Below are 25,206 nucleotides of genomic sequence, written 5' to 3' on the forward strand. Positions count from 1 at the left end.
AGCACGGCACTGAACCTCCGACGAGTACATGGCGCACTGGCGCGGGCCCCCCTATTGACGGAACCAGCAGTCATTCTATCGTTAGACGTCAGGATGGGGTTCGACTTAGTGGAGTGGCCATACCTCTTCGCAGTCCTGGCACACATGGGCTTCGGCCCTAAATTTATCGCATGGATAAAACTTATACACAGAACCTGTCGCGCATGTGACGGCCAATGGACACATTTCACGAGAAATACTGTTGGCTAGAGGAACGAGACAGGGCTGCCCGCTCTCCCCCTTGCTGTTTGCGTTAGTCCTGGAGCCACTAGCAACTGTCATTAGAGACACTCCATTACTGAAAGGGGCGAGTTGGGGGAGTGGGGGGGGCACTGGGAGGACAGAGTCTCCCTCTAAGCTGATGACTTGTTAATATACCTGTCCGACCCAGCCGCTGGCATCCCTATATTGCTAGAATTATGCAATACACATGGTATCCACTCTGGTTACACCATAAATTGGTCGAAATCTATCATTTATGAACTGAAGGGTCCTCTGCCACATCTACCCAGCGAATGCCAATTGACTATTGCAGACTTCTCGTTTAAATATTTGGGAATCTACGTCACCCGAGACGCCTCGATCCATTTTACTCAAAACCTGTTACCTCCACTCACTCGCTTAAAGGCAGATGCAAGATACTGGACAAATTTACCATTGACACTTTTAGGTAGAGCGGCTTTGTTTAAAATGAAAGCACTTCCACGTTTTTTGTATGTACTGGAAAATACACCAACCCTAGTCCCACCCTCATATTTTAAAAAGGTAACAGCAGTCCTTTCAGGTTTGTTATGGGGGAGAACGCCCGGCTCGGGTGGCACATATAAAACTCAACCGTGGATGGTATGACAGTGGGATAGCACTGCCGAATATACAGTTGTATTACTGGGCGTCCCAACTCAAGGTGATAAACCAGTGGATCCACGCACCACAAGAAGACCCAGCTCATTTGGCGGACAGAACGCAGCTAGGCACACACAGCCTACTGGCACCATTATATAATAAAAGTCTAATGGTAAAACTGGTAGGCCCGACGAAGCATACAATAGTACTTTGGCACAAGGCACAGACCAGACTGAAATGGGGGGACGTAATAACTAAACTTACACCTTTGTGGGACACTAAATCACTGGGGTGTCTGAAATACAGCAAGGGATTCACCCAATGGGACAATATAGGAATTTCCACAGTGGGAGACTTATGGACGAGTACTGGAATGATCCCATTCTCACTCTTACAACAACATGACTTAGGACCTACAGGTATATACAGATAAGACATGCATTAATGGCAGCCATCGAGCCGGGGACAAAGGTCCCCGAATCATCACCGTTGGAGGACCGCCTACTCACTTATTATATACAAACGGGGGCTCCATCACTCACTTATCGAAAGCTGCTTAACAACCTACCTGATCCACTAACTAAACTACGGTATAAATGGGAGGAGGAGTTAGGGGAAATGGATGAAACGGACTGGAATGCCGCATTGGCATCCCCGCGAGAGTCAGGAGTGTCGACCCGCTTCCGATTGGTACAATTTAAATTACTGCACAGAGTGTATTACACCAGAACTACTCTATACAGAATACATAGGACTGATCACCCAAACTGTTTGAGAGGCTGTGGAGAGGAAGGGACACTTCCTCACACACTCTGGGGATGCCCGATCATTAGTGAATACTGGAAGCGAATCATGAGGACCATTTCACAAACACTGGAAGTGCCACTCACACCGGACCAGAGGGTCTGTTTATTGAATATATTGGGAAAGACAGATCTAACGCGACAGGGGCAACAGTGGGTAGTGATAGGAACGATGGCGGCCAAGAGCGATATAGCGCAGAAATGGGGGGCAGCGGACGCACAGACGTCGGCACAATGGTCCAAACACATGGATAGATTGATGGTGACCGAGCGAGCGGTTTATAAGATAAGAGCCAACCCTCGCAAATGGAACAGGATATTGTTACCCTGGAATAAGTATAGGGTTGACCTGTGTGAACCTTTACCGGAAGAAGATGACAGCTCTGATGAAAAGGATGAGTTGGGAAACTGATACATACCCGTTGACGGGATAATGGGAGGGGTACGGACATGGAAGAGGGGGATATTTTAAGAAGCTCACAAGAAAAGGGATAGAATAGTAAAATCGGAAAAACCCACTGATATGAATGATTGACCGTATATAGATATCCGGATATATTGTTTATTATTCCTAATGAGTCTATGGTTATGTTCAGGAAAAAAAAAAAAAAAAGTAAGACAATTGATTTCTTTATTCATTGATGGAATGTCGAGCACAATGTTCTTGAATGCTGCCGGACCGGAAGGTTGTCGGCTAAATAGCTGTGTATTACAAGCACCGAAATGAATATGGCGTGGCAACTTATCTACACACGCAAATGATGTAATGTGCAATTGACAACTACTAATAAAGTCTTACAAAAAAAATGCATATTTCGTTGAGACATATCTGTGGGCAGGGGGTAAGAGCGTGCCTGTCAAGTCTTAACCAGAGTTCTAAAACTACCTCCTCCCTCCTAAAAACAAACCCCCAGCCCTATAATCTTCCCTGCCCCAGCCCTAAAAGCAACCTGCCCTTTCAAGACCTCCCCCCACCACCAGCCCTGAAAACTACCCAGATCTCTCCCACCGGTTCTGAAAACTACCCCAACCTCCCCCACCAGCCCAAAAAACGACCCCAACCTCCCGGCCCATCCCAGGAAACTACCCCAATCTCTCCACCAGCCCAGAAAACTACACGACCTCCCCCACCAGCCCAGAAAACTACCTCGACCTCCCCCAGCTTACAAAACTACCCAGACTACCCCAACCACCCCTGAAAACGTACCACGACCTCACCCCAGCCCTGAAAACCTACCCCAACCGGACCACAGCCCTGAAAATTTACCCCGATCTCCCGCCCCTGAAAATTTACCCCAACCCATACAAACTATTCCCCATCCCCTAAAACATGACCTCCACCCCACTTACCTCACTGCATCCTCTGGCACTCCCAATTCTTCCTGCTTCCGCCCAGCAACAGCGCACTGCCTTAATCATGCATGTGTGGTTAAGGCATATGTGTAGTTAAGGCATGCATGGTAGCGCTTACTTTGTCAGAATACGCGTGGCTAGGCCTGCGTTGTTTCAACTATTTCCCCTCAGCCGCTGTCATTCCAGGGACCAGGTGGTTTCCTGTGATTAGATCGCCACATATTTCAAGCCAATCCCAAGTGGCAGGAGCAGGCAGAAAGTAGTGGGCTTCACCCTTGTCACCAACACAGAGTTTTGCTGAAAAACAAACCAGAGTGTACTTAAAGTTCAGTGTAAGGAGGCTTTGTGGAATAATTCTCTGTCATGCACTGAGTTGGTGTAATCAGCATATATGTTCCGTGAGGCTCCCCCTATTTGTCAGAAGCCATAGATGCATGTCACTTGCAAGAGGAGGTCCCCTCGTAAAAGTTGACCAGCCGAACCACTATTGATCTGGGAGGCACAGGTAGCCTACACTGCATCCTATATGCCCTCTCCACTGCAACCAGTCAATGGTTTGCTCTCCACCACCTTCAAGAGGAAGCTCCATCCTTAGGCCTCCAGTTTTCTCCAGACACTCTCCGGATGCACATTATGCTGTGAGCATCCCTGTGTCTTCCACCCTATCTTGTAGCTGCTCAATGGTCTTCTGGAGGGCACAAATTTTCTTATTGCTTTCACAAACTATAGCTTCCAGCTGGGCCAGCAAGCGTTCAGTTTCCCTCACACTCTCCAACCATTTCTTGTGGTCTGTATGCAGGAGTCCTAGATCCAGAACTACGTCAATCTTTTGCTCCAAGGTGGTTTGTGTGCCCTTTAAAGCAGCTATGATCGTTGCAGTATGTGCTTCCAGTCCTTGATCCATTCCTGGTTGTCCTGGTCTCCAGGCGTAGTCGTTCTGCAGGGGGGAGTGGGAGGGGCGTATCCATAGTCACTCCCATCTTATGACTCACTATTCTGCCATAGGTATGGAAAAAATATCCAAATCACCCCCCCTCCCCCCACCCCTCAGCTCTGGAAGACTATCCTTCACCTCAGCATCTCTTGCTGCCTGTGGTACAGTGGAGTTTGATGTGTATCGCTGTCTGTGGTCCACTTTGGACCAGACAAAGGCACCTACCCCTACCCCCCCCCCCCCCCCTCTCAGCTTCAGGGGAGTGGGCGAGGTACCTCCGCCAGCTTCACTGGATGTGTGGCACTCCACTGAGAGCCTACCTCGCTCCATCATATTAAGCTGGGCCTGATGCCACCTTTCCGTGGCCTGCTCCACCAAGCCTTTGTTCGGCTTTGCTCTCTGGACTTTGGGGTGGGAGCTGCCTTCTCAGGGCAGCAGCATCACCTTGGGTGGCTCTCAGGAGCCTGACTTTCAGTTTGAAACCGTATTGACCCTCATCATGTCGACCTTGTGCAAACGTCTATGTTGCTTTGCCCAGTCCCAGGCCATCCATGGCACTCATGACCAGCACCTTTGTTTGCCCTAGGGCTGCCCAGTCTCTGCCTGGCCGGTGGACAATCCAAGGCTTGAAGGATAGCTGCAGCACTGGTCTGATGCACCTGAGCTTTTGGCTCACATGGCCATCTTCGATGTTGGTAAGCCACTCCACCCCCCTTCCACGACCAGCAGTGTTAGTCTAGTTTAACACTACTCTCTGCAAGAACCACTTTTTAGCTCGATAGGAGTGAAATAAGGAGCAAAAAGGAGGCAGATGCTAAATATTTCAATACTAGATTAGGTGAATAGTCAGCTAAGATAATTTTGTCATTGGCCGTTCTTGGTTCACTCACCTCCAAATTAAATTACCTTGCTGGTGAGGTTTCAGTTATTTGCATCAAGTTGCCTTATTTTCTTAAGTGCATGTATAGCTAAAGACCTGGCTAAGCAGCAGAAGTAAATGCCATATGTAAGGGAGTGGTCTTCATGACATACATAAATCAGTGAAGCCCGAACTGCTACGTAAACAGTGTCTGGCACAGCGAACACCCCCCCCCCCCAGACATGCTCCTGCCTCATTAGGTATCAGTGAGGTAAAGCCCAAGAACAAAGATATGGTGAGTAAAGGTATACATCTGGATCCTTCTGCACCTTCTTCGCTACCAGGAAAGTAACTGTGCCCACCCCCAAAAAGAAGACATCTCAACATGATGCATCCTTAAACACCAGATAACTCCATTGTTAGTGCCAGGTGGTATGGAATTAAAATAACCCTTATTCATAAATTGGTAGTTCACGACCCACAACATTAACCATTTTGTTTATGCAGCCCCAGATGTGTCATTCCAGACGGTCCAGGGCTGTAGACCTTCATTAAAGGTCAAAATCTAGAAGATTATCTTGGAGTCAAAGCTCTGTCGAACCAAGCACACATCATGCTCCCTTTGAGATGCTCTAGTCCAGATGTGCCATCTGTGGGCTGCAGCATGGAAAACACTAGCTCATGATCACTTCTTGAATAGTAATGATCTAGTCAACAGAACCCTTCTGAAGAAACCAGCACTTGTAGAATTGTCTAGAAGGCAGGAGCTCCCATCTCTCCACTGCAGGGCTTCCGGGGATTGACTGCATCCCTGTTCTTTTCTACATATTCACACATGTAGGCCAACACAACTCTTGCAGCTGTGGAAACGCAGACATCCTCCTACATGGTTTCACAAATTCGGCAATTTTCTGATTAAAAGTTACCAGCAGCTGGAAAATGAAATCCAGTATTATGGTCCAAAAAGAAAGTAAAACGGAACCTCAAACCAGATTTTGTTTGGCAATAATGCCTCATGCTCACAAATCACTGAAACCTTTTTTAATGCAAACTACCCTCTCAGTGGCAATAGTGCATTACCAATATTTAAAAAGTAAAAATGGTTGTTCAAATTTTATTTAACAAACATTATAAATTCATATTTTAGCACTTTATGCAGCATGTACAAAAGTTAAGTGATTTAGACTCATTGGGCATTAACCCTCCATTAAACATAATTTAACACTGGATACTGACAGGACTGAAATTGTCTGTTTCTAAAACAACTATAGACATAAATAGCACAGAGAGCATCCCATACAAACATTGGCAGATTGTTTCAGCTAGTCTTGGTGTTAAACTCAGAACTCATCCTCCTCACTATCAGCATTAGCAGAAGAATCTGCTCCCACTTCTTCATAATCTCGCTCAAGGGCAGCCATGTCTTCCCGGGCTTCAGAAAACTCCCCCTCTTCCATTCCCTCACCAACGTACCAGTGCACAAAAGCCCTCTTTGCAAACATCAAGTCAAACTTGTGGTCAAGCCGTGCCCAGGCTTCAGCAATAGCTGTAGTGTTACTTAACATACAGACTGCCCGGTAAACTTTAGCCAAGTCTCCCCCTGGGACTACCGTTGGAGGTTGGTAATTTATTCCCACCTTGAACCCAGTGGGACACCAGTCTACAAACTGTATGGATCTCCTGGTCTTAATTGAAGCTATTGATGCATTGACATCTTTAGACACCACATCCCCACGGTACAGCAAGCAGCAGGCCATATACTTGCCACGACGAGGATCACACTTTACCATTTGGTTTGAGCACTCAAAACAAGAGTTGGTTATTTCTGGGACTGAGAGCTGCTCATGGTAAGCCCTTTCTGCAGATATAATGGGCGCATAGGTGACCAGTGGGAAATGAATTCTAGGGTATGGCACCAAGTTTGTTTGGAACTCAACAAGGTCAACATTCAATACTCCATCAAATCGGAGGGACGCTGTAATGGAAGACACCACCTGTCCAATCAATCGGTTTAAGTTGCAGTAGGATGGATGCTCTACATTTAGACTGTTCTTGCAGATTTCAAAGATAGCCTCATTGTCCATCATGAATGAGCAGTTGGAATGTTCCAGCGTTGTGTGGGTGGTTAGAATCGAGTTATAGGGTTCGACCACCGCAGTAGACACCCTTGGAGATGGGTAGATGGAAAATTCTAGAACAGCTTTCTTGCTGTAATCCACGGAAAGCCGCTCCATCAGCAAGGAAGTAAATCCAGAACCGGTCCCTCCTCCGAAGCTGTGGAAGACCAGGAATCCCAGGAGACCGCCACACTGGTCAGCCTGTAGAAGACACAAACCATCTGAATGAAACATCAGCCAGCAGACAAAATAGTAGGAATAAGGCTAGCTCTTTACAGATTACAGACAACAAGTTTGACAGGGAGTTTAAATTCGAAAAATAAAATCTACTTTTCAATGTATGAATATGCCAAAGAACTCAGATGCACATTTGCACAGTACCCTCATCTAGGACAAGAGATGAAATTGAATGTTCACAGACCTACAAATAAGGAAAAGCGATTTGCTTCAAATTATGTAGAATTGAATGCAGGGCACACAATGTTTTTCAAGTACACAAAAATACGCATTCTAGCAAAACCACACCAGAGACCAAGGGCTGACTTACAAATCCATTAGTCCACCAATCCAGAATAAAACCATGTTCTCTATTAATATCACTCCCAAGAGGAAAGAATTTAATTATTAAAGATCTAATCTTTGCAATATTATAAAACACGACTTTGTGGACTTTCGTCCGCTCTTTTCTTGCATCAACACATTAAAATGCTAAAGTAGGAACACAGCAAATCACTCGCATAACTTCAAAGGCTAATACCAAAATAAAGGTGTCAATTTTTTTGAAGCGTGAGAATCAACCAAACGTCTTCTACCCAGTTCTCGAATTTTTCCATTATTTTATGAATGCAAGATTTGATCACTTGGCTCCCTCCATGCTGTTGGCGCAACAAGACTTCAGCTTTTATTATTTGTGTTTTTATCTGCTGTACACATACTACATGGTTGAAGGATGCCCGACTGGTTAGATCCGAAAGACAGGGGGGGGGGGGGGGGGGGGGGGGGGGGCGGGGGGAGGGGTGTGGGGGTACCCATCCAGAATATCACTGATGATATGGGACAAGTGTTTTGCTCTCCAAGTGATATCAATGGGGCATTTCGTAGATACTATGAGAAACTGTATCGACAGCGGGGAGCGTTCTACCCGAGGAGATCTAGACGGTTGCCAGGGTTAGAAGCCGCCATTATCGGCACTGTTTATTCGGTGCTCCCAGTGGCTGAAATTAGGGAAGCAATTAGGGGATTGGCGAGAGGTAATACACCCGGGCCAGATGGCCTACCAGCAGATTTTTATTTAACATTCATTGATATTCTAGCCCAACAATTGGAACATCCATTTGCGGCTGCGCTTGGAGGGTAGGCTTCAGTCCTCCATTAGGGAGGCTCTGGTCATTCCCCTACCTAAAACTAAGGCTGACCACCGAGTGATGGATTTCCGGCCCTTATCCATGCTAAATACGGATTTTTAAGATTCTCAGCAAGGTGTTGGCTCCTAGGCTGCTGCCTTATATGCAAAGTTCTGGCAACGATAAGAAGATTAAGATGGGCGAGGGCTGGCTACAATGGGTTAGTCTACTGTACGCGGAACCTAGTGCACGGGTTCACACAGGTACTATTATATCCACAGGTTATAATATTTATAGGGGGGGGGACTCGACAGGGTTGACCCCCCCCCCCTCCAACCCCCCCCCTCCATGACCACTGTTCGCTATAGCTATGGAGCCCTTGGTGGAACGCGTTCGTTCGACAGGAGGGTGAGCGTTTGAGGGAATCAAATTAGATGGGGCTACCCATACTATCACTCTACGCCGACGAGGTGTTGGTCTATTTAAGAGATGGTGCTGTGGTGGTACAAGAAATTCTGCTACTCCTGTGAGAATTTGCAGAGCTATCAGGTTTACGCCTCAATAGACCGATGACTCATATCTTCCCATTGAGCCCTTCCCTCCCGAGACCTCCAACTCTTCCAGTGGACTTTTAGACTGGTCCCCGACTGCCTTTAAATATCTGGGCATCCGAGTTTATCATGTACAGGCTGACCTGTTGGAGGGTAATCGTAGAGGTGCCTTACGGGGGCTTCAACAGAATGTTACTTTTTGGCACTCCTTGAAACATCCTGTAATGGCGCAGTCTAAGATGGTGATGCTACCCCGCCTTTTATATTACTTTGTCAACCTTCCAGTGGTGATACTGCGTAGTTGGTTTAAGAAGGTGGATTCCATACTAAGATCTGGTGTGGGATGTTGGCCGAAATAGAGTCACTACAGACCCTGCTGCTCCCGTTCGTTAGTGGTGGTTTGGGGGCCCCAGATTTCGAGGCCTATTACCTTGCAGCCCAATTGCAGTGGTTGGCCCGGTGGCTTGATGAGAGAAAGCTGAATACCTTATCTATTGCTTCCTTCTGCCTAGGCTGCTTGATAGGCGTACGAAAGTTAAAACTATGGGAGTGCTACTTTCTGTTGGGCATGGCATGTTGGGATAGATGTGCGAATGGCTAGAGACATGAGAATTTACTCCCCTTGCTTTCCCATGATGGGCTTGCCTCAACCTGGGGGAGGCCCACCCCTCACCTGCTGTCAATTACAGGGCTGGGACGATGCAGGGGTTCAGACAGTGGGAGGCTGCTATAGGGCTGGAGAGTTGCTACCACTTAGTGACTTCTTGAAGTATCACAAGTTACCTTCCGGGCAGTTCTTGAATTACCATAAAATTAGGTGCACCCTAGTGGAGATATGGGAAGGAGAGGGGCAGAACCGGATACCCACCCGTCATGCCCATTATGGGGACACTGGGAACAGCCGGACACCTGAAGAGATGGCTTTAATAGGCAGTCATGGAGATCGAGCTGCTCGCTTTTCGGTTAAGGGAGCGATGGGGAGGGGGGGGGGGGGGGGGGGGGGGGGGCAGGACCCTTGCCAAGCAATTCACAGATCAAGAGTGGGAAAGTGCCTTGGGAGGTCGCAAGAAGCTATCTTGAAACGCTGCCTTTAAATACTTGCAGTTTAACTGGGTGCATACAACATCTCACACCACACCGGTTGAATGTGGTATTTGGGGATAACGACCAGGCATATCCACGCTGTTTTCTTGTTGAAGCAGACAATGACCAAATGGTCTGGTCCTGCCCTAAGCTCTGTGACTACTGGACGAAAGTGGTGGAACTGACCAACAGAGTAATGTCACTGGGTATTGTCCGTGCACCTGCAGCTTGCCTCTTGGGACTATTTCCGAGGCCCAAAGTCAAACTGATGCGGTTTCACTTTCTAGACTTTGCCTTGCTCTTGGCCAGACGGCGTATAGCACTTGGGTGGAAAGCAAAGCAGGCGCCATCAATGTCCAAATGTGAGGATGATGTGACATGCTGGGCGAGAGCCGAGGAACGGGCGCTGCTTAAAGAAGCTATAGTGACTAAAAGCGGCAAACCACTTGCAGAACCCTGAGCTGATCTAGAGAAAGCTTGGGATAAGCGGTATACCCCATTACAGTCGTCTGATATCGATCTGACTGATTCAGATAACCAGATCTAGATACAGCTCTGTCCTAGCGGGTGTTAACCTACCCTTGACATAGATATTTATGATACTTCAGAGCGCGGGGGAAGATCGATTTCCACAGTGATTAGCTACAAGCCTCTCTCCCATGGTAGACTCACCGCCCAGGTCTCCCTCCTTGCCCCATAGATGACATTAATCTGAGTACAATAAATAATACAAAGTATACCGAGCACAACCCTTGGTAGTTATTTTTAATGGTGAGTTTCTTAAAATAAGGAGAGACACAGGGTATATACACTGGTGTTTCATTACTTACTGGATCATTTTGGCGATTATTTCTCCTCCACCATACGACTTTCTTTTTTTCTCTCTATCTCATATGCAACTGGAAATTATGGGATTATCGGTATAGCACCTTTTGGAAGTCTAGACATATAATATTGTTATTACCACATGCACAAAGAGCCTCTACGAAAGGAACAGCTTGGTCTTCCTTACTGTTTGATGTTTCAACCATTTTTTCTGGCGTAATGTGGTAGAGGAGAGTGTATAACTAGAGACAATACTAGATATTATGGGATACCTTCGGAGTTTCAGATGTCTAAGGTAGAGATGAACGTATGACATGTTATCTGCCTTCGATGCTTATGATTTCCATTACTAAAACCAGAGGTATTCACAGTAAAAGGTTTACTGCATGTAGGTTTGTCTATGGATTGTGGAAGGTTTGTTTTGCAAAACAATAAAGGCCAATAAAAAAAGTTTAAAAATGCGGTCAGGTCCTCCTATTAATTTAATTATTGCATGGTAGCATTTCCAGCTGCAGGTCCTAACAGTACCCAGATTCATCATGCTGCACAAATTCTCCACTTGATATAACGCTATGCTAAGCGCATGTTTGAGGTGCTCAGTTTTGTACAGTGCAATGCACTCTGGAAAGGCAGAAGGCCCACACAGCTCATTGACATGAAAGAATTCAAAGCTGGCGATGGAGCCTTACAGATGCGAGCATTGAAGATCTTCCTGTAATAGGGTGACCACTGTTTGGGAACAGATGTGGCAAGAGGGAGGAAGAGTTTAAAATAATTGGAAAATCCACTCCTGTATGGTCTTTGTTATGGACGCTTTGCCACAAGATTGGGAGGTTTCCACTCAACATTTTTGCTTTATACGATATCCCTCAATGTTAATGTTTAGTCCTGGTCCATGAGGGGAAATTACATCCCTCACTGAATACTTTGTACAAGTATATGATGGCGCATACATCCTACTCGAGCACTCCAAAAATGTTACCGGTTTGTGAGATTCCTTCAGAGAACCTTCAGAGAACTTCAGATAAGCTTAAGTGCTCACCATCTAGCCAATAGCTCCGTGTACGTAGGGGCAGAGCAGGTGCCACCTTCAAGGACCAGGAGCGGGTCAATCCTGGAGGAAGTGATTCATATTCCTGAGCTGAGAACCTGTCTGGAACATTAGCTCTCCACCTGAAATTTGGAATTGTATGCAGGTTTCCAACTCTACCCAAAGAAGAAATGCCAGTGAACTTGGAAAGTGGACCTGCTACTTTCTCTGCCTATATCAACAGATGCGAAGAGCTGACACCTTGTTTCCCAAGCACACTCTGTTTTCCTGGATGAGTGACCAACAAAAAACCCTGGAGGGTAAAATCCTAACATGCAGTGGTGTGCAAACACTTCTACACAATGAAAAGTAGTAAGTGGAGAGAGAAATACTAGAAGTCCACAAAATGCTGAGCACAGAGTGCAACATTGGCACGAGAAACTGAGCCATTGCTTTCGCATAGGCATGGATGAAGTGCAAACCTACGTTTCTACAAGAATCCACACTCTACAGACCTGCCTGACTTTGGTACATCCAAAACCAGTCACATGGGGCCAACTACCTACTTCTTCACTGACTTGGGTGCTTCGAGGTTAAATTCAAAACATAGTATTCTTCATCTGGCTTCAAGCAAGATCTCTCTGTACCAGGTGCATCTGTGACCAGATAATCTTTACAACAAGACCTGGTCTCTGAGGTGCATTCCTCTTAATTTCTTTCTCAACCGTGTGCGATATGCTATCTCATATAGCATTCAAACAACTCCTATAGGTAGCCGCAAAACGTTTAGCACCTCTACTACACACAACAAAAAACTTTATAAAAGTCCTTCATAAAAGACAGTCTCCAAAACAGGAAAGGGTTAAGTTTCTCCTTTTAACTCTAAAACCCAATCATTCACAAGTTACAGTGCTCCGAATAAATGCAACCGTGGCAAAATGACCCCTCACGTGTGCACCACCACTGGTTGGTACTCACCAGTTGTGCCCACTTTTGTCATCATTGGTGGTCATTTTGCCGAAAAATAAAGAAGTGTCCAAGAAAAATAGAAAAGACTCAGTGAAGTGAAGCAGGCCACACCCCACGGTGTGACCCAGTGCAATTAAGAGACAATATACTCCAATAGCAACCACTTTATTATTTACGCAGTATAGTTTGTCTGATTAAAAACGGTAGCTAAACATGCATACCATTACAAGCGCCAACATGTTTCATTGCCAAGTTGATTTGAGGCAATTTCTTCAGGGCAAATCACTTTGCCGAGACTCCAAAATTGGACACTCCATACACTGTTATGGAAGACTCCATTATAAAACACACCATTCCACGTCAACCCCATTGTTTGTATTCTTAACCTGGGTATTCATCAGAAAGTGTTATCTACATCCTGGCTCTCATATTTACCCTTTACAAGCTCCTGTTTCGCATACCGACTTGTGCATTCAAAATTCAAAGGCCTTTAGGAAGTTCCTTTTGCGAGTCCTCCTAGTGAGTGAAACAGTCACCAAAAAAGTCAAATTGACCCCACAAGAGAAACAAAACATAGTTAGCACCTGGGAATATATTCTATTATTCTCGAGCATTCTCAATTACTTATCGTGGTCATGAAAATGCTTTTCACTCGTTCTCATTTTCAGTCACATTTTCAATCCAATTAGGTTTCAGCATTCGCTATAATTTTCTGCTCAGTTATAGATCATAAAAACGGTGGGACCCACTAGACTGTTCACCCACAGAGATATACTATGCTTCCTCTCCCGCCGTGTTAATGGCACAATGTAAAGTATGATGTTAATCGTGCACCTCGTAATTTGGATGCTATGAAGATGTTTAGAGTGTCCTGTGCTCCAGGGAACCACTCCCTACTCAGGGGTGTATTCAAAAATCAAAATCGGTTGCAGTGCCAAAACCTTTGGTCTGCTTCCCGGGCACTAGGATATATGCTGCGTTTCCAGCTAAATTTCACAAATAAAGATACTTAGCTCCTTTGTTCTGTTCTTTATGATCATTTATTCATATGATTACGATGTTATATTCACATCCATTGACAAATTACCTCATTTCAATGTTTAGTTCATTTCAAAGAACATGCAAGTCAATTATTTCTTTGCTGTCCCAATGCATTTTGGCGAGGTTATGCCTTCATCAGGGGTTACATCTGTGAAAGTAACAATGGTTGTTCAAATATTGTGTCAAACCACTTAAAGTTTGCCACCCCCCTATTATTTTTAAGCGTATGTGTACATTATTTTACACTATACAACATGTTAAATTGAGGTTATTAATCTTGCATATAGCGTTGCTGGATTATGAGATAGGCGTGTAAGTGATATCCCTTCTAAATTTAAGTTAGAGCTTTCGTATGCCTAAATGTTAAAAATAATAATAATAATAATAAAACATTACTTTCCTGATGATTTGCTCCGTTGGTGACTGCCTTACTATAATAATGATCTAAATCTGTTCTATAATTTCTATTTAGTACTAGAAAACGCTAAGCTTTTAAATGTTTGGAGAACGCTTACCGAAGTCGCAGCTTTCTCTCGCTTTCCTCCCACGCCTGTTCATTTACGCGCTGCTTGCTTCCGCATATATGCGTGTTTACGTATTCGAGCATTCATCACTGTTAAAGTGATAGACGCCTGTTGTGCAATGCTTGATAAAGTTATTAAAAAAAAAGGTAGTACTGTTGCGTGTGTTTACTAATGGCTATAATGCGATCATTATAAAATGTGGGTGATATCGTGACTTCTGCCTAACCATAATTAGATATGGATCCTATGTGTGTAATGCCGAAGTAAGGAAAACTACAGTGAACTGTAATCTTGTTGTAACGCCTCTGTGTGGCAACATGGTCAGTGTAATTCAAACATACTGAGAAATACATTAAACATAATCATATTTTACAAACAACAAGTAAATTCAATCCTTTCATGGAGTCCTTTCGGTTTCATGGTACCCAACTGATATATCCAGTAATTATCCCGTTTTAAGAGAGCTTTGTTAACTGTGCCTTCTTTTTTCCAGTGTCGAATATGCATGCTCTCGATTGATTTGATGCTGTGCCTCCAAGAAGTGTGTAGCAATAGTGGATTTCATCATTTTGGTTCTTATATTACTCTTATGTTCATTAAGTCTTATTATGAATTTTCTCTGTTTGTCCAACATAGCCTTTTCCGAACGGGCACTTTAATAAATAGATGATATTTCTCCTAAATTTTTGCTTCTAGTGTATGCGAATAAGGGTTCATGTGAAAACATTACCTTAAAATCTAGTTCTGCTTTTAACAAAGGGCAATGCTTCTTTATTGAATTGATAACTCATATTAGAGTATTTGCTTACACAAGTAATCCTATTGGGTTTGTTTTAAGATTGTGGTTTAAGAAGGTCTTCCATGGACTTTTTTTGGGTCCTGTTTAGCGCTTGTTGTAATATGGCTTCTGGGTACCCTCTATTTTTGAATCGTGTTATCATTTGTTGTGTCTGTTGTGCAACTTGTTCAGATTCCGAGACCACTCTTTTAACCCTTAGAAGTTGAGTAGGGTAAATACTTCTTTAGGGATGGAGGATGATAGCTGTCGTACCTTAAAATGTTGTGTCTATCCGTTGCTTTTCTGAATAAGTGTGTTGCGAATCCTGTAGGTTTTTTTGTGATTTTTTTCCACATCCAAGAAATGGAACTCTTCCATGATTTCCCAAGTAAATTGAATTCTTTCTTCCATTGTATTGAGATGTGAGATTTAACTTTCCAATGTTTCTTTAGTTCCTTCCCACACGACAAATGTCGATGAAGCGCACATATAAAATTGGATAGGTCTTGTCCAGTTTGGTTTTTGCAAAATTTTGATTTACTCAAATTCACTCATGAATATATTGGCATATGTGGGAGCTGCACAGTTTCCCATCAACATTCCACTCTTTTGTAAGTACCATTTGTCTTTGTAGGTGAAGTAACTGTGCATTAAAGTAAATTCTAACAGTTACATGAGAAATACTTTCATTTCTTCTTTGTAATCACTGTGTAATAAAGCTTTTTCTACCACTTCTAAGCCTTGACTGAGTGGTATCGATGTGTACAAAGCTTTTAAGTCAATGGTAGCCATAACTATTTGTTGATTCTCTGTAATTTTGATGATGATAATTTATTGAGAAAGTCTGTGGTGTCCTTGATATAAGATTTTGCAGATGTGACGCTGGGTTGTAAATATTTGTCTAGAAATTTTCCAACTGGCTCATGTACACTTCTTCGGGTGGAAACAATTGGTCGAGATGGAGGTCGATGTAAATCTTTATGTACCTTGGGTATCATGTAAAAAGTTGGACTTATGGGATGTTCCTGTATGAGATATTGTTTGACTTTTTCCTGTATTAATCCTGCCTCGTTTGCTTTTTGAAGAATTTGTTGCAACGTCTGTTGTATTTCTTTGGTTGGATTGAAATTTAGCAACATATAAAATTTCACCTACATTGCTCTGGATACAGACCCTACGGTGACCTTTCGAACCACATTACATGGTATTCTGAAGAAAGCAAAGGACCTAGGATGGATCAACGAAAAGACCTTCAGATACTTAATCACTGAATATCCAAACAGACCTCACATCTACATGCTACCCAAACTGCATAAAGATGCTCGAGACCCCCCCTTCCGCCAGATTGTGGCGGGATGCGGTTCATTTCATGAGCCTATAGGAAGATTTCTTGATCACTATTTGCAACCATTGGTACTACAGTGGGTATCATATATACAGGATACCAAGGATTGCCTTAACAAACTTGCCAATGTAGTAATATCAAGTGAGAACGAAACTTGGCTGGCCACGATCGACGTGACTGCACTGTATACGTCAATCCCCCATGGGGAGGGAATAGAAGCGGTTGAATGGATGTTGTTACGAAGCGAGTATGAGGAGTCACTTAACATCTTTTTACTGGAGATTTTACAATTTTGTCTCTATCATGGATACTTTTCATGGCAATCCAAGTTCTACCTTCAGAAGACTGGAACGTCTATGGGATTTACGGGGGCGCCTGCGTACGCTAATATCTTCATGGCTAAATTTGAACACTCCCATATCTTGGAAAATTCGAATTGGACTGAACACCTAAAACTGTATGTCCGTTATATAGATGACATTTTGATAGTTTGGCAAGGAACCAAAGCACAGCTGGAAGAGGCCATTATGGTTTTAAACGAATGTCATCCCAGGATCAAATTCACCAACAACATTGATCAGAATACTATCAACTTCTTGGGCATCACTATAACAAAGTTGGAAAATCGAATCACAACTAAATTATTCAAGATACCAACCGACAGAAACAATGCTTTTCATTATTCTAGTTTTCACTCGCAACATTTGAAGAATCATTTGCCATTTTCACAATTTCAGAATCAAGAAGATCAACACTGATGAATCACAGGCCATGGAGGACATAGAAGAAATGGCACAACAATATCGTAACAGAGGATACCCAGATAGTGTATTAACTGAAGCAAAAATGAAGGTCTCATCAAGAACACGAGAAGTCTTATTGCAAAAAGTCCAGAAAACACGAACAAAGAGAGAAGTTTGTGTGTTGAAGCAATCTACGCTCACATCTAAGATAAAGAAATGTATATTGAGAAGATGGGAGTTAATTGAGCAGGAAGAAGACTTCAGAACAGTGTTTGTTGATACACCAATATTTGCACTATCAAGATCCAAAAATCTTAAGGAACTGTTGAAACAAAAAGGAACAAAGGCAATACAAGAGAAGGCTAAAGGAATGCGAAAATGTTTTAACTGCGGACACTGTGGAAATGTACTGATGGGAGACACATTTACACATCCACACACAACTCAGACATACTTCTGACTGTAATACTAGTTCAGTGATATATGCCATCAAATGTCAGTGTGCCTAGTATATGTGGGCCGAACCACAAGGAAAATTAAGATCAGGATCACGGAACATAAATCAAACATCAGACTAGGGAATGAGAAATCAAGTTTGGCACAACATTGGAAAGATAGGCAGCACACCATCCCCCAATTAAGATTTACTGTACTCGAGCAGGTGTTGGTCGAGCCCCATGTGGATCCCAACACAAGAATAGCTCAAAGAGAGACATTCTGGATGAGATACCTGAATACCGTCAAACCGGGTGGGCTGAACGATAAAATTGAATTTGCGTGTTATTTATGAAAGTACAATGTCTACATTTATATCTGTGTTTCTGTGGTAATAAGCAGTTAATACAGGATTGAGTTTTGACTAAGCGCCATCAACGCTTGTGCACATGATATTTTGATTAATTTCATAATTTCTTGATTTGATAGTTGTTACTTTTGTACACATTTTTAGGACTCCTCATTTTTGCTACGTGCAGTTTTCCATTTTTCATCCCACAGACTTGGTTTCACCATGGGTTTTCTTCTACACACTGTTAAAGGTATTAGGGGCTAGAGTAGTTTGATGGTTTAGAATCTGGGCTGCCCTCGTCGGGTCTGTGATCGTAAGCACGATAGTCCTCTTTCTATGAAGACTGTCCGTTGTGTGCTAGATAACGTGGTTTATTTTCAGAAATATAAAGCAAATATACATTTCCATATTAGAACTCTTTATATTTAAATCTTATCCTCGTAAAGATATCTAGATGGGACTAGAAATATCGCAGATATTAGGAGTAGAGGCTGAGAGCGAGGGGGCGGGGACACCTGTCTGATGACGGGCTTAAAACCACTTCCCGGCATGCCACGCTGAAGTTCGGCGGTTCTTCGCGTACTTGAGCAAAGGGAGAAGACAGCGTCTATAAAGCGGAAAGATTTCTAAGGTACTACATAGGGCGATTCGGATTACGGTCATCGTATTATGATGCTCTTTTTTAACCGAAGACATGTGTATATAGTAAGGTTCGTTTTTTCTGTTTCTTAGGCAGAGAAGTTGAACTCCAGAAGGCTTGAGTAGAATACACCGATAGCAGGAAGTAAGTAGTCATTGTTGACTGGTTCTAGTTAGAGACGAGTGGGATTGTGCAAGGGTAAATAGATTTACGCTAGTTCCTTATTTTGCTTGCAGGACCAGTCGTTCAATTAACTGAACTTGGGTATAAACACAGTACCCGAAGTGGAGGGTACGTCTATTTTTAACTTTCATATATTTTTTGGCTCATGTGACACACACGTTGACTGCACTTGTTTAAACTTGATGGCATGTATAGGGTAAACCACAGTATGAACAACTACATAATTGTTTGGGCAGCTGGTATGCTTGGACACAATAAGAGAAAGTAGTCGAAATAGAAAATTGAAGTATTACGTTTATTCTTTTGCGTAATACATGTACATAAACTGACATGTGATAATAGATGTATACATTGTCACGTTATTAATTTCTTTCACACAGTATATCCCCTGACGAAGATGCAGAGGCATCGAAATGCATTGGGAGTCGTCACAAGGACAGATGAAATTGATGTCTTGTTTTTGTATTAGTTAAACATTGTGTCAGGACATTTGAACTTTATTTTCAATGAAGATTGATTGTTAATATGTTTGTTGAAAAACTAAACAGAGTTGAAAACTATGAACTGCTGAAAATCAATAGTAAACAATACAATGAACTCTAAGAATGTTGAATACTTTTTCTTCATCATAGCAATAACGGTATAATTGGATTAATGAAGGTTTGACTTCAAATGGTTATATCGAGATAAAGGATTTGAAAGAAAGGTTAAAACATTTTGCACCAGAGCAAGTTTGAACAGTGCACTCCTGCACTAGACATAGTAGTGTCTGAATGTGCAGTAAATTTAGAGACCTGACAGGGGCTAGTCAGGTATGCAGGTCTGCACCAATTCTTTGAATAAAAATTGAATTTTGGTTGATAAACTGTGGTGTGCAGGTTACACACACATCCTTTGTTCATTCTTATATCTTCACAGATCCTAAGGCTTTGCAACAGGCGATGAAGCGATGGTCGAGGGAAGCGAAAGGGAGCTCGGACAAGAACCATGAGGACGACCAGGATTGAATCTTTCTAGTCTGTGTTGCCCTGCTGATCGCCGGGTGTACGAGAAGTGGGCTCCCGGATTGTTCTCGCTGCAGCCCACTCCAGGTGGGGTGAAGGACAACATGATGCACTTTGAGGACTGCAAGCCAAACAGATAAGTGGTGCGGGGGGTGGGGGTGAGGGGGGCGAGTTGGGGGGGGGGGGGGGGAGCTGCTCTCGTTACGCGTTCTGCACGCCCCACGTCCTGGCACCTGTTGGGGCACACCAAATGGTTAGTTTCAGTGGATACTGGGGGCTGAGGGAACTGGACCTGGGAAAATTTGCCGATCGAAGTCCTGGGCATGCCCCACACGGGGCACTGTGACACTGATTACTGTTACGATGTAGAACGTTGCACTGACTGGGATTTCTGTGCATGGCGGGAGCGGGTTGAAAGGCTGACGAGCGTTCTGAGACATAGGTAGAGACTGTAGCATTTGGCTACCTAGGCCCCCGCGCATTCAGCATACTGTTTTGTTGGTTGACTTCAGTTGGGGTGGGTGTTCTGGGGAGTGGGGTGGGTAGAACACTGTCGGACCGGGTTGGGGTGGGTCTGCTGTGGGTGGGGGGGATGGAGGGTGATGCTTGGGGAGTTGCTGTTTCTGGGAAGGGGGGCAGGGTGGGAGGCAGGGGAGGAGGGGGGCTATTTCCTGAATGTTCGCTGTACCGTTTGGATGATTCGCGTAATATTGATGGCATGGTAGCATTGTACTATTGTATGACCTCAGTTGACTCCGATGGCTAATGCCCAGGTGACGAACTTGGATAATCCTCCTGATACCTTAAGAGTGCTAACCTGGAATGTTAGGGGTCTCAATGACCACAGGAAGCTGAGGAAAGTACTCCATTATCTACAGAGACACCACGTAGATCTGGCTCTCATTCAAGAAACACATTTACCACTCACAAGCAAGATGCTGCAGCACAGGGGCCTGTTGGGCAACTCTACAGTGGCGGGCTACACTACACACTCTAGGGGCGTCTTGACATGGGTGAACCCACGCTCCAAATTGGTCCTGCGACCGCTTAAAGCAGATCCAGAGGGCCGCTACCTAATTTCGAGGTGCGAGGGTAAGGGACTTGACTTAATTGTAGTTAATGTATATGGCCCGAACTATGACTCCCCTGGGGGGGGGGGGGGGTTGGGGGGGGCGGGGAGAGATTTTAACCTAGTCCTAGACCCCGGGTTGGATAGGTCTTCTGGCCCCGCGCGAAAGCCGGCTGCGGTGACCCTACAAGCAGAGTTACTGACATTAGATCTAGTGGATGTGTGGATAAACAGGAATGCGGGCAGGGGTGGGTTCACGCACTACTCTTCTTTTCATGACATACATACCAGGATCGATTACTGGTTGGCCTCTCATTCCATCACTAGCCAAATTGTGACATGCTCTGTACTCACGCGAACACTGTGACCACTCCCCAATACTCTTGGTCCTAGCGACGCCGAATCGCAGGATCCCCCCGTTCACCTGGCTCTTCCCTCCATATGCTCTATTGGATGATACCTTTAGAGGGGAACTGGCGGAGGAAATGGACATCTTTGAGAAGAACCTGGGCTCTGTGGATAACTTCCACACTGTCTGGGAGGCCTTCAAGGTCTTCATTCGCGGGATAGCTATGACCAAACATTCCAGTGTGCTGAAGGCCATACGACAGCGACTCCGCACCTTGGAATCCCAATTGGCGGACCTAGAGACAAGACTCCTGACTGACCCGGACCCCACTGTGGCCGACAGGCTGAGATCCCTAATCTTGGAATTCAATGAAGAGGCGGACAGGGAGGTCTGTTAAATGGGGAAATACGCCCCGGCGAGGACTTAAGGTGAGTGAGCGCCCTAGCTCACTGTTAGCCAGAATATTGCGTGACGATAAAAGAACCCCCAGATTGACGGAACTCGAAACCCCGGGAGGAAACACAGTTACGGCAGACGGGGACATTCTCTCTGCTTTTCGTGACTACTACTCTGACTTATACACTACCAAGACACACAATCTGGAGGCGGACATGGACGATTATCTGGAGCATGTACAACTGCCATTTTTAGCGCAGTCGGACAGGGAGTTTCTCATGTCACCCATACAAGCGGACGAGCTCTGAGGCCCTAGCTACCATGCGCATACACAGCGCTCCCGGGATAGATGGCCTGACAGTAGGCTTTTATAAAGCTTTCAAGGACTAACTCATCCCACACCTGTTGTCCCTGTTTGAAGAGATATGCGAGGAAGGCAGCATGCCCTGCACTATGAGGGAGGCCCTCTTGGTTACCATACTGAAACCAGGCAAACCCCCTGGTGCCTGCAGTTCATACAGACCGATATCACTCTTAAACGTCGACGCTAAACTTCTAGCCACCCGACTGGCCCTTATCGCGCCGGAGGTGGTCGCCCCAGAACAGTCCGGTTCGAAACTTGTCCTATAACATACGCACAGTGCTGGGTACTATGCAGCATGTGCGTCAGGATGCAAAGGCTGTCGCAATCTTCTTAGACATGGAGAAGGCGTTCGATTCCGTTGAATGGCCGTTCATGCTAAAGGTCTTGTGTTGTATGGGGCTGGGTGAGCAGTTTTTACAAATGATTGGCGCTCTGTATTGGAGACAGGTAGCTCGGATGCGACTGGGGGAGCGGGTCTCGGACCCCTTTCCCATCAGTAGAGGCACGAGGCAGGGCTGCCCCTGTCCCCGTTGCTATACACCCTCATTGCTGAACCACTCGCATGCGCACTACGAGAGTACCACTGGCATAGGGGGGTTAGCTTTCCGTCCTACAAGATAGTCATCTCGACGTATGCGGACGATACGCTACTATATGTGCAAAATCCAGAGCCCAACCTTTCGCCTATTCTCCGAGAGGTGGTGCGTTTTGGCGCCCTCTCGGGTCTAAAGGTTAACTGGGAGAAATCGGTGGCGTTCCCACTGACTCCGGTGACGGATCGCTTTGAAATGGAATATCCGTTACACTGGTCAGCAGACCCGGTATGGTATCTTGGCATAATGATTCACACTGATCCGGAGGTACTATTCAAAGAAAACTATGGGGTGGTTTTTAGTAAATGTGAAGACGACGTGGAACGATGGTGTAAGCTCCCGCTTTCCCTGATGGGCCGCGTAGCCATCATGAAGATGGTGATTCTCCTGAGATTTTTATTCCTATTCACCACCCTGCCCATAATTCTATCACGAGCCTTCTTTCGGAACCTAACGAAGCTTATGACCCGCTTGGCTTGGGGGGGTGGACAGCCACGTGTCCGGTGGAGCACTCTTACACTCCCGTGTGAGTTGGGTGGGCTGGGTGCGCCTGACCTAGAGAGATATTATAGAGTGGCCCAGGCCACACACCTGCACACATGGATTCATGGTGACAAGAACATCCCACACGTACGGTTGGAACGGCTTTTTGCGGAACCTCTTCCACTCCCGGCCACGGTTTGTACTCCGGTTGATCGCAGGGTGGGTGTATTGGACTCGATAACTGCTACAAAGCATGCTTGGAATGCCTTACTGCAAGCTAGGGAGGAAGTTCTGCTATACTCCTCTGCGATGGCGGTGGAGTGGCTGCAGTGGCTGGCCCCGATTGGGGACAGGAACGTACTCCAAGTGCTGAATGAGCTGGGGCTTGAGACTGCGGGTGATCTGTTTGAGGATGGTAAGGTCAAAACGTGGGACCAGGTTACACAAGGAGTTGAGGGCCCGACACTGTTACAGCGGTTCCAATTCCACAGACTTAGAAGTGCCTTGAGAGACGTCCTCGGCCCAGATCTAGCAGAGCCACCTGATATTCCAGAACTCTCGTACGTCATAGCAACAGCGTCCCCACGGCAGTTGACGACGCATCTGTACAAGAGCATTGTCTCCTACAGAGCGCAGGGGCCTTCCAAGGCCCGACTGGCTTGGCAGACTGACCTCGAGACAGAAATAGACGATTCGATGTGGGCATATTGCTGTGCCAATACTAGAAAAGTGTCTCTGAATGGACGACAAAGGTTGGTACACTTTAAATTCCTACAGAGAGTATATTATACTCCTGAACGCTTGCATCGCTATGGCCTCAGACAATCCCCTGAATGCGAGCGCTGCCACGCTCCAGTGGCGGACTTCCTGCACATGGCGTGGGGTTGCCGCAAGATATACGAGTTCTGGGTGGCGGATATTTCTGAATTAAGCGAGATACTAGACCATGAACTACCGATCGATCCTGTTTTGGCACTATTGGGCTATTCAAAACCTCTGCCGGTGGCGTGTAGGAGGTTGGCGGATATGGGACTGCTGTTAGCGAGACGTACGGTGGCGCAGTGCTGGATGAGAGGACCGACCCCGACCAAAAAACGATGGGCCAGGGACATGGTATACTGCTGCACACAAGCAGAACACTACAGCGAACTCCTCCCTCCCACCAGCGTGGGGGGGGAAGAACTTCTGGGGCTTATATAACATCTTCAGAAACACTAGGGAGGACACGGTGGACACAGCGGGCAGAGAGGGAGGATACACAATAGCTGACACACACACAGTACACTCATGAGACCTCAGTCGAGGAGGGGACTGCATTGAGTGGGGAGACATGGCGACGGCCGGGTGGAGTATTGAAACCAGGCTGTCCTGTGGCGAGAGACAGACAATACTACACAGGGCAAGGTCGACACTCACCCGGCCTACTCAGAAGGTGATACACCTGGGGCGTGAGAGGCAGACACCAACACAAGACTACACATGGCACTGCAAATAACAGACGGGTCAGTGAACGGGTAGGACAGCGAGAGGGAGGGGGGGTGGGGAGTTCTGTGGGAGTTTTCTTTCCCGTTTGAATTTGGGGGGGCGGGGGGACGTCCACTGTAGGGGGAGGGGGGGATATAAAATACAAAATACACCTGCATTTCTGGCTTTACAGCATACGACCCACATAACCTACCTTCTGTGAGTGTGGAGACACTACCATATGCACCGCCATAACATCGACAGAAGTTCGCGATTGGACTGTCCACTGTTAGGTGATGTAGCGCCGCCGTACCCCCGGGTTGACGGCATCAGGCTGTGTACTTCGAATTGGCTGTTTATTGTTTACATGCTTCATTACCTCATTACCGCATCGCCGGCCCGGGGGGTTGTAGGCGAAATGCTGTGTATGACTTGAACCATGTTAATAAAGGTGTAAAAAAAAAAAAAATTATGTTGCCTGGGTACCGCAACAGAAAAGCTACCAGCATTAATGTGGGGCAAGGTGTTGTGGCAGAGAGAGTTTAGGTCTCAGTCAGTTTAGGCATGTCTTGATGTTGCATGTGCCAAGCACAACATTAGCCACTGGTGCAAGTGTAAACGTCACATGAAGCAATTGCGCTGTAGCCCAAAACCAGCTAAGACATTAGTTTCGTTTTTGCCCCCCAGAGCACCA

At 45.5% G+C, this 25,206-nt stretch overlaps 1 protein-coding gene across 1 annotated transcript in view; it reads right to left on the reverse strand.

The window, feature by feature from the left end:
• Positions 1–5,931: 5,931 nt before the first annotated feature.
• Positions 5,932–25,206, reverse strand: part of LOC147751065 (tubulin alpha-1C chain-like) — a 123,337-nt gene continuing 104,062 nt past the window's right edge. Inside the window, exon 4 of the mRNA XM_086918928.1 lies at positions 5,932–7,149. Within this exon, the coding sequence (XP_086775054.1) occupies positions 6,172–7,149 (978 nt within the window). The 3' untranslated portion in view covers positions 5,932–6,171. The remainder of the gene's footprint in view (positions 7,150–25,206) is intronic.

The sequence above is a fragment of the Lissotriton vulgaris genome, chromosome 1_1, assembly GCF_964263255.1.
Source record: "Lissotriton vulgaris chromosome 1_1, aLisVul1.2, whole genome shotgun sequence".
Taxonomy (NCBI): domain Eukaryota; kingdom Metazoa; phylum Chordata; class Amphibia; order Caudata; family Salamandridae; genus Lissotriton; species Lissotriton vulgaris.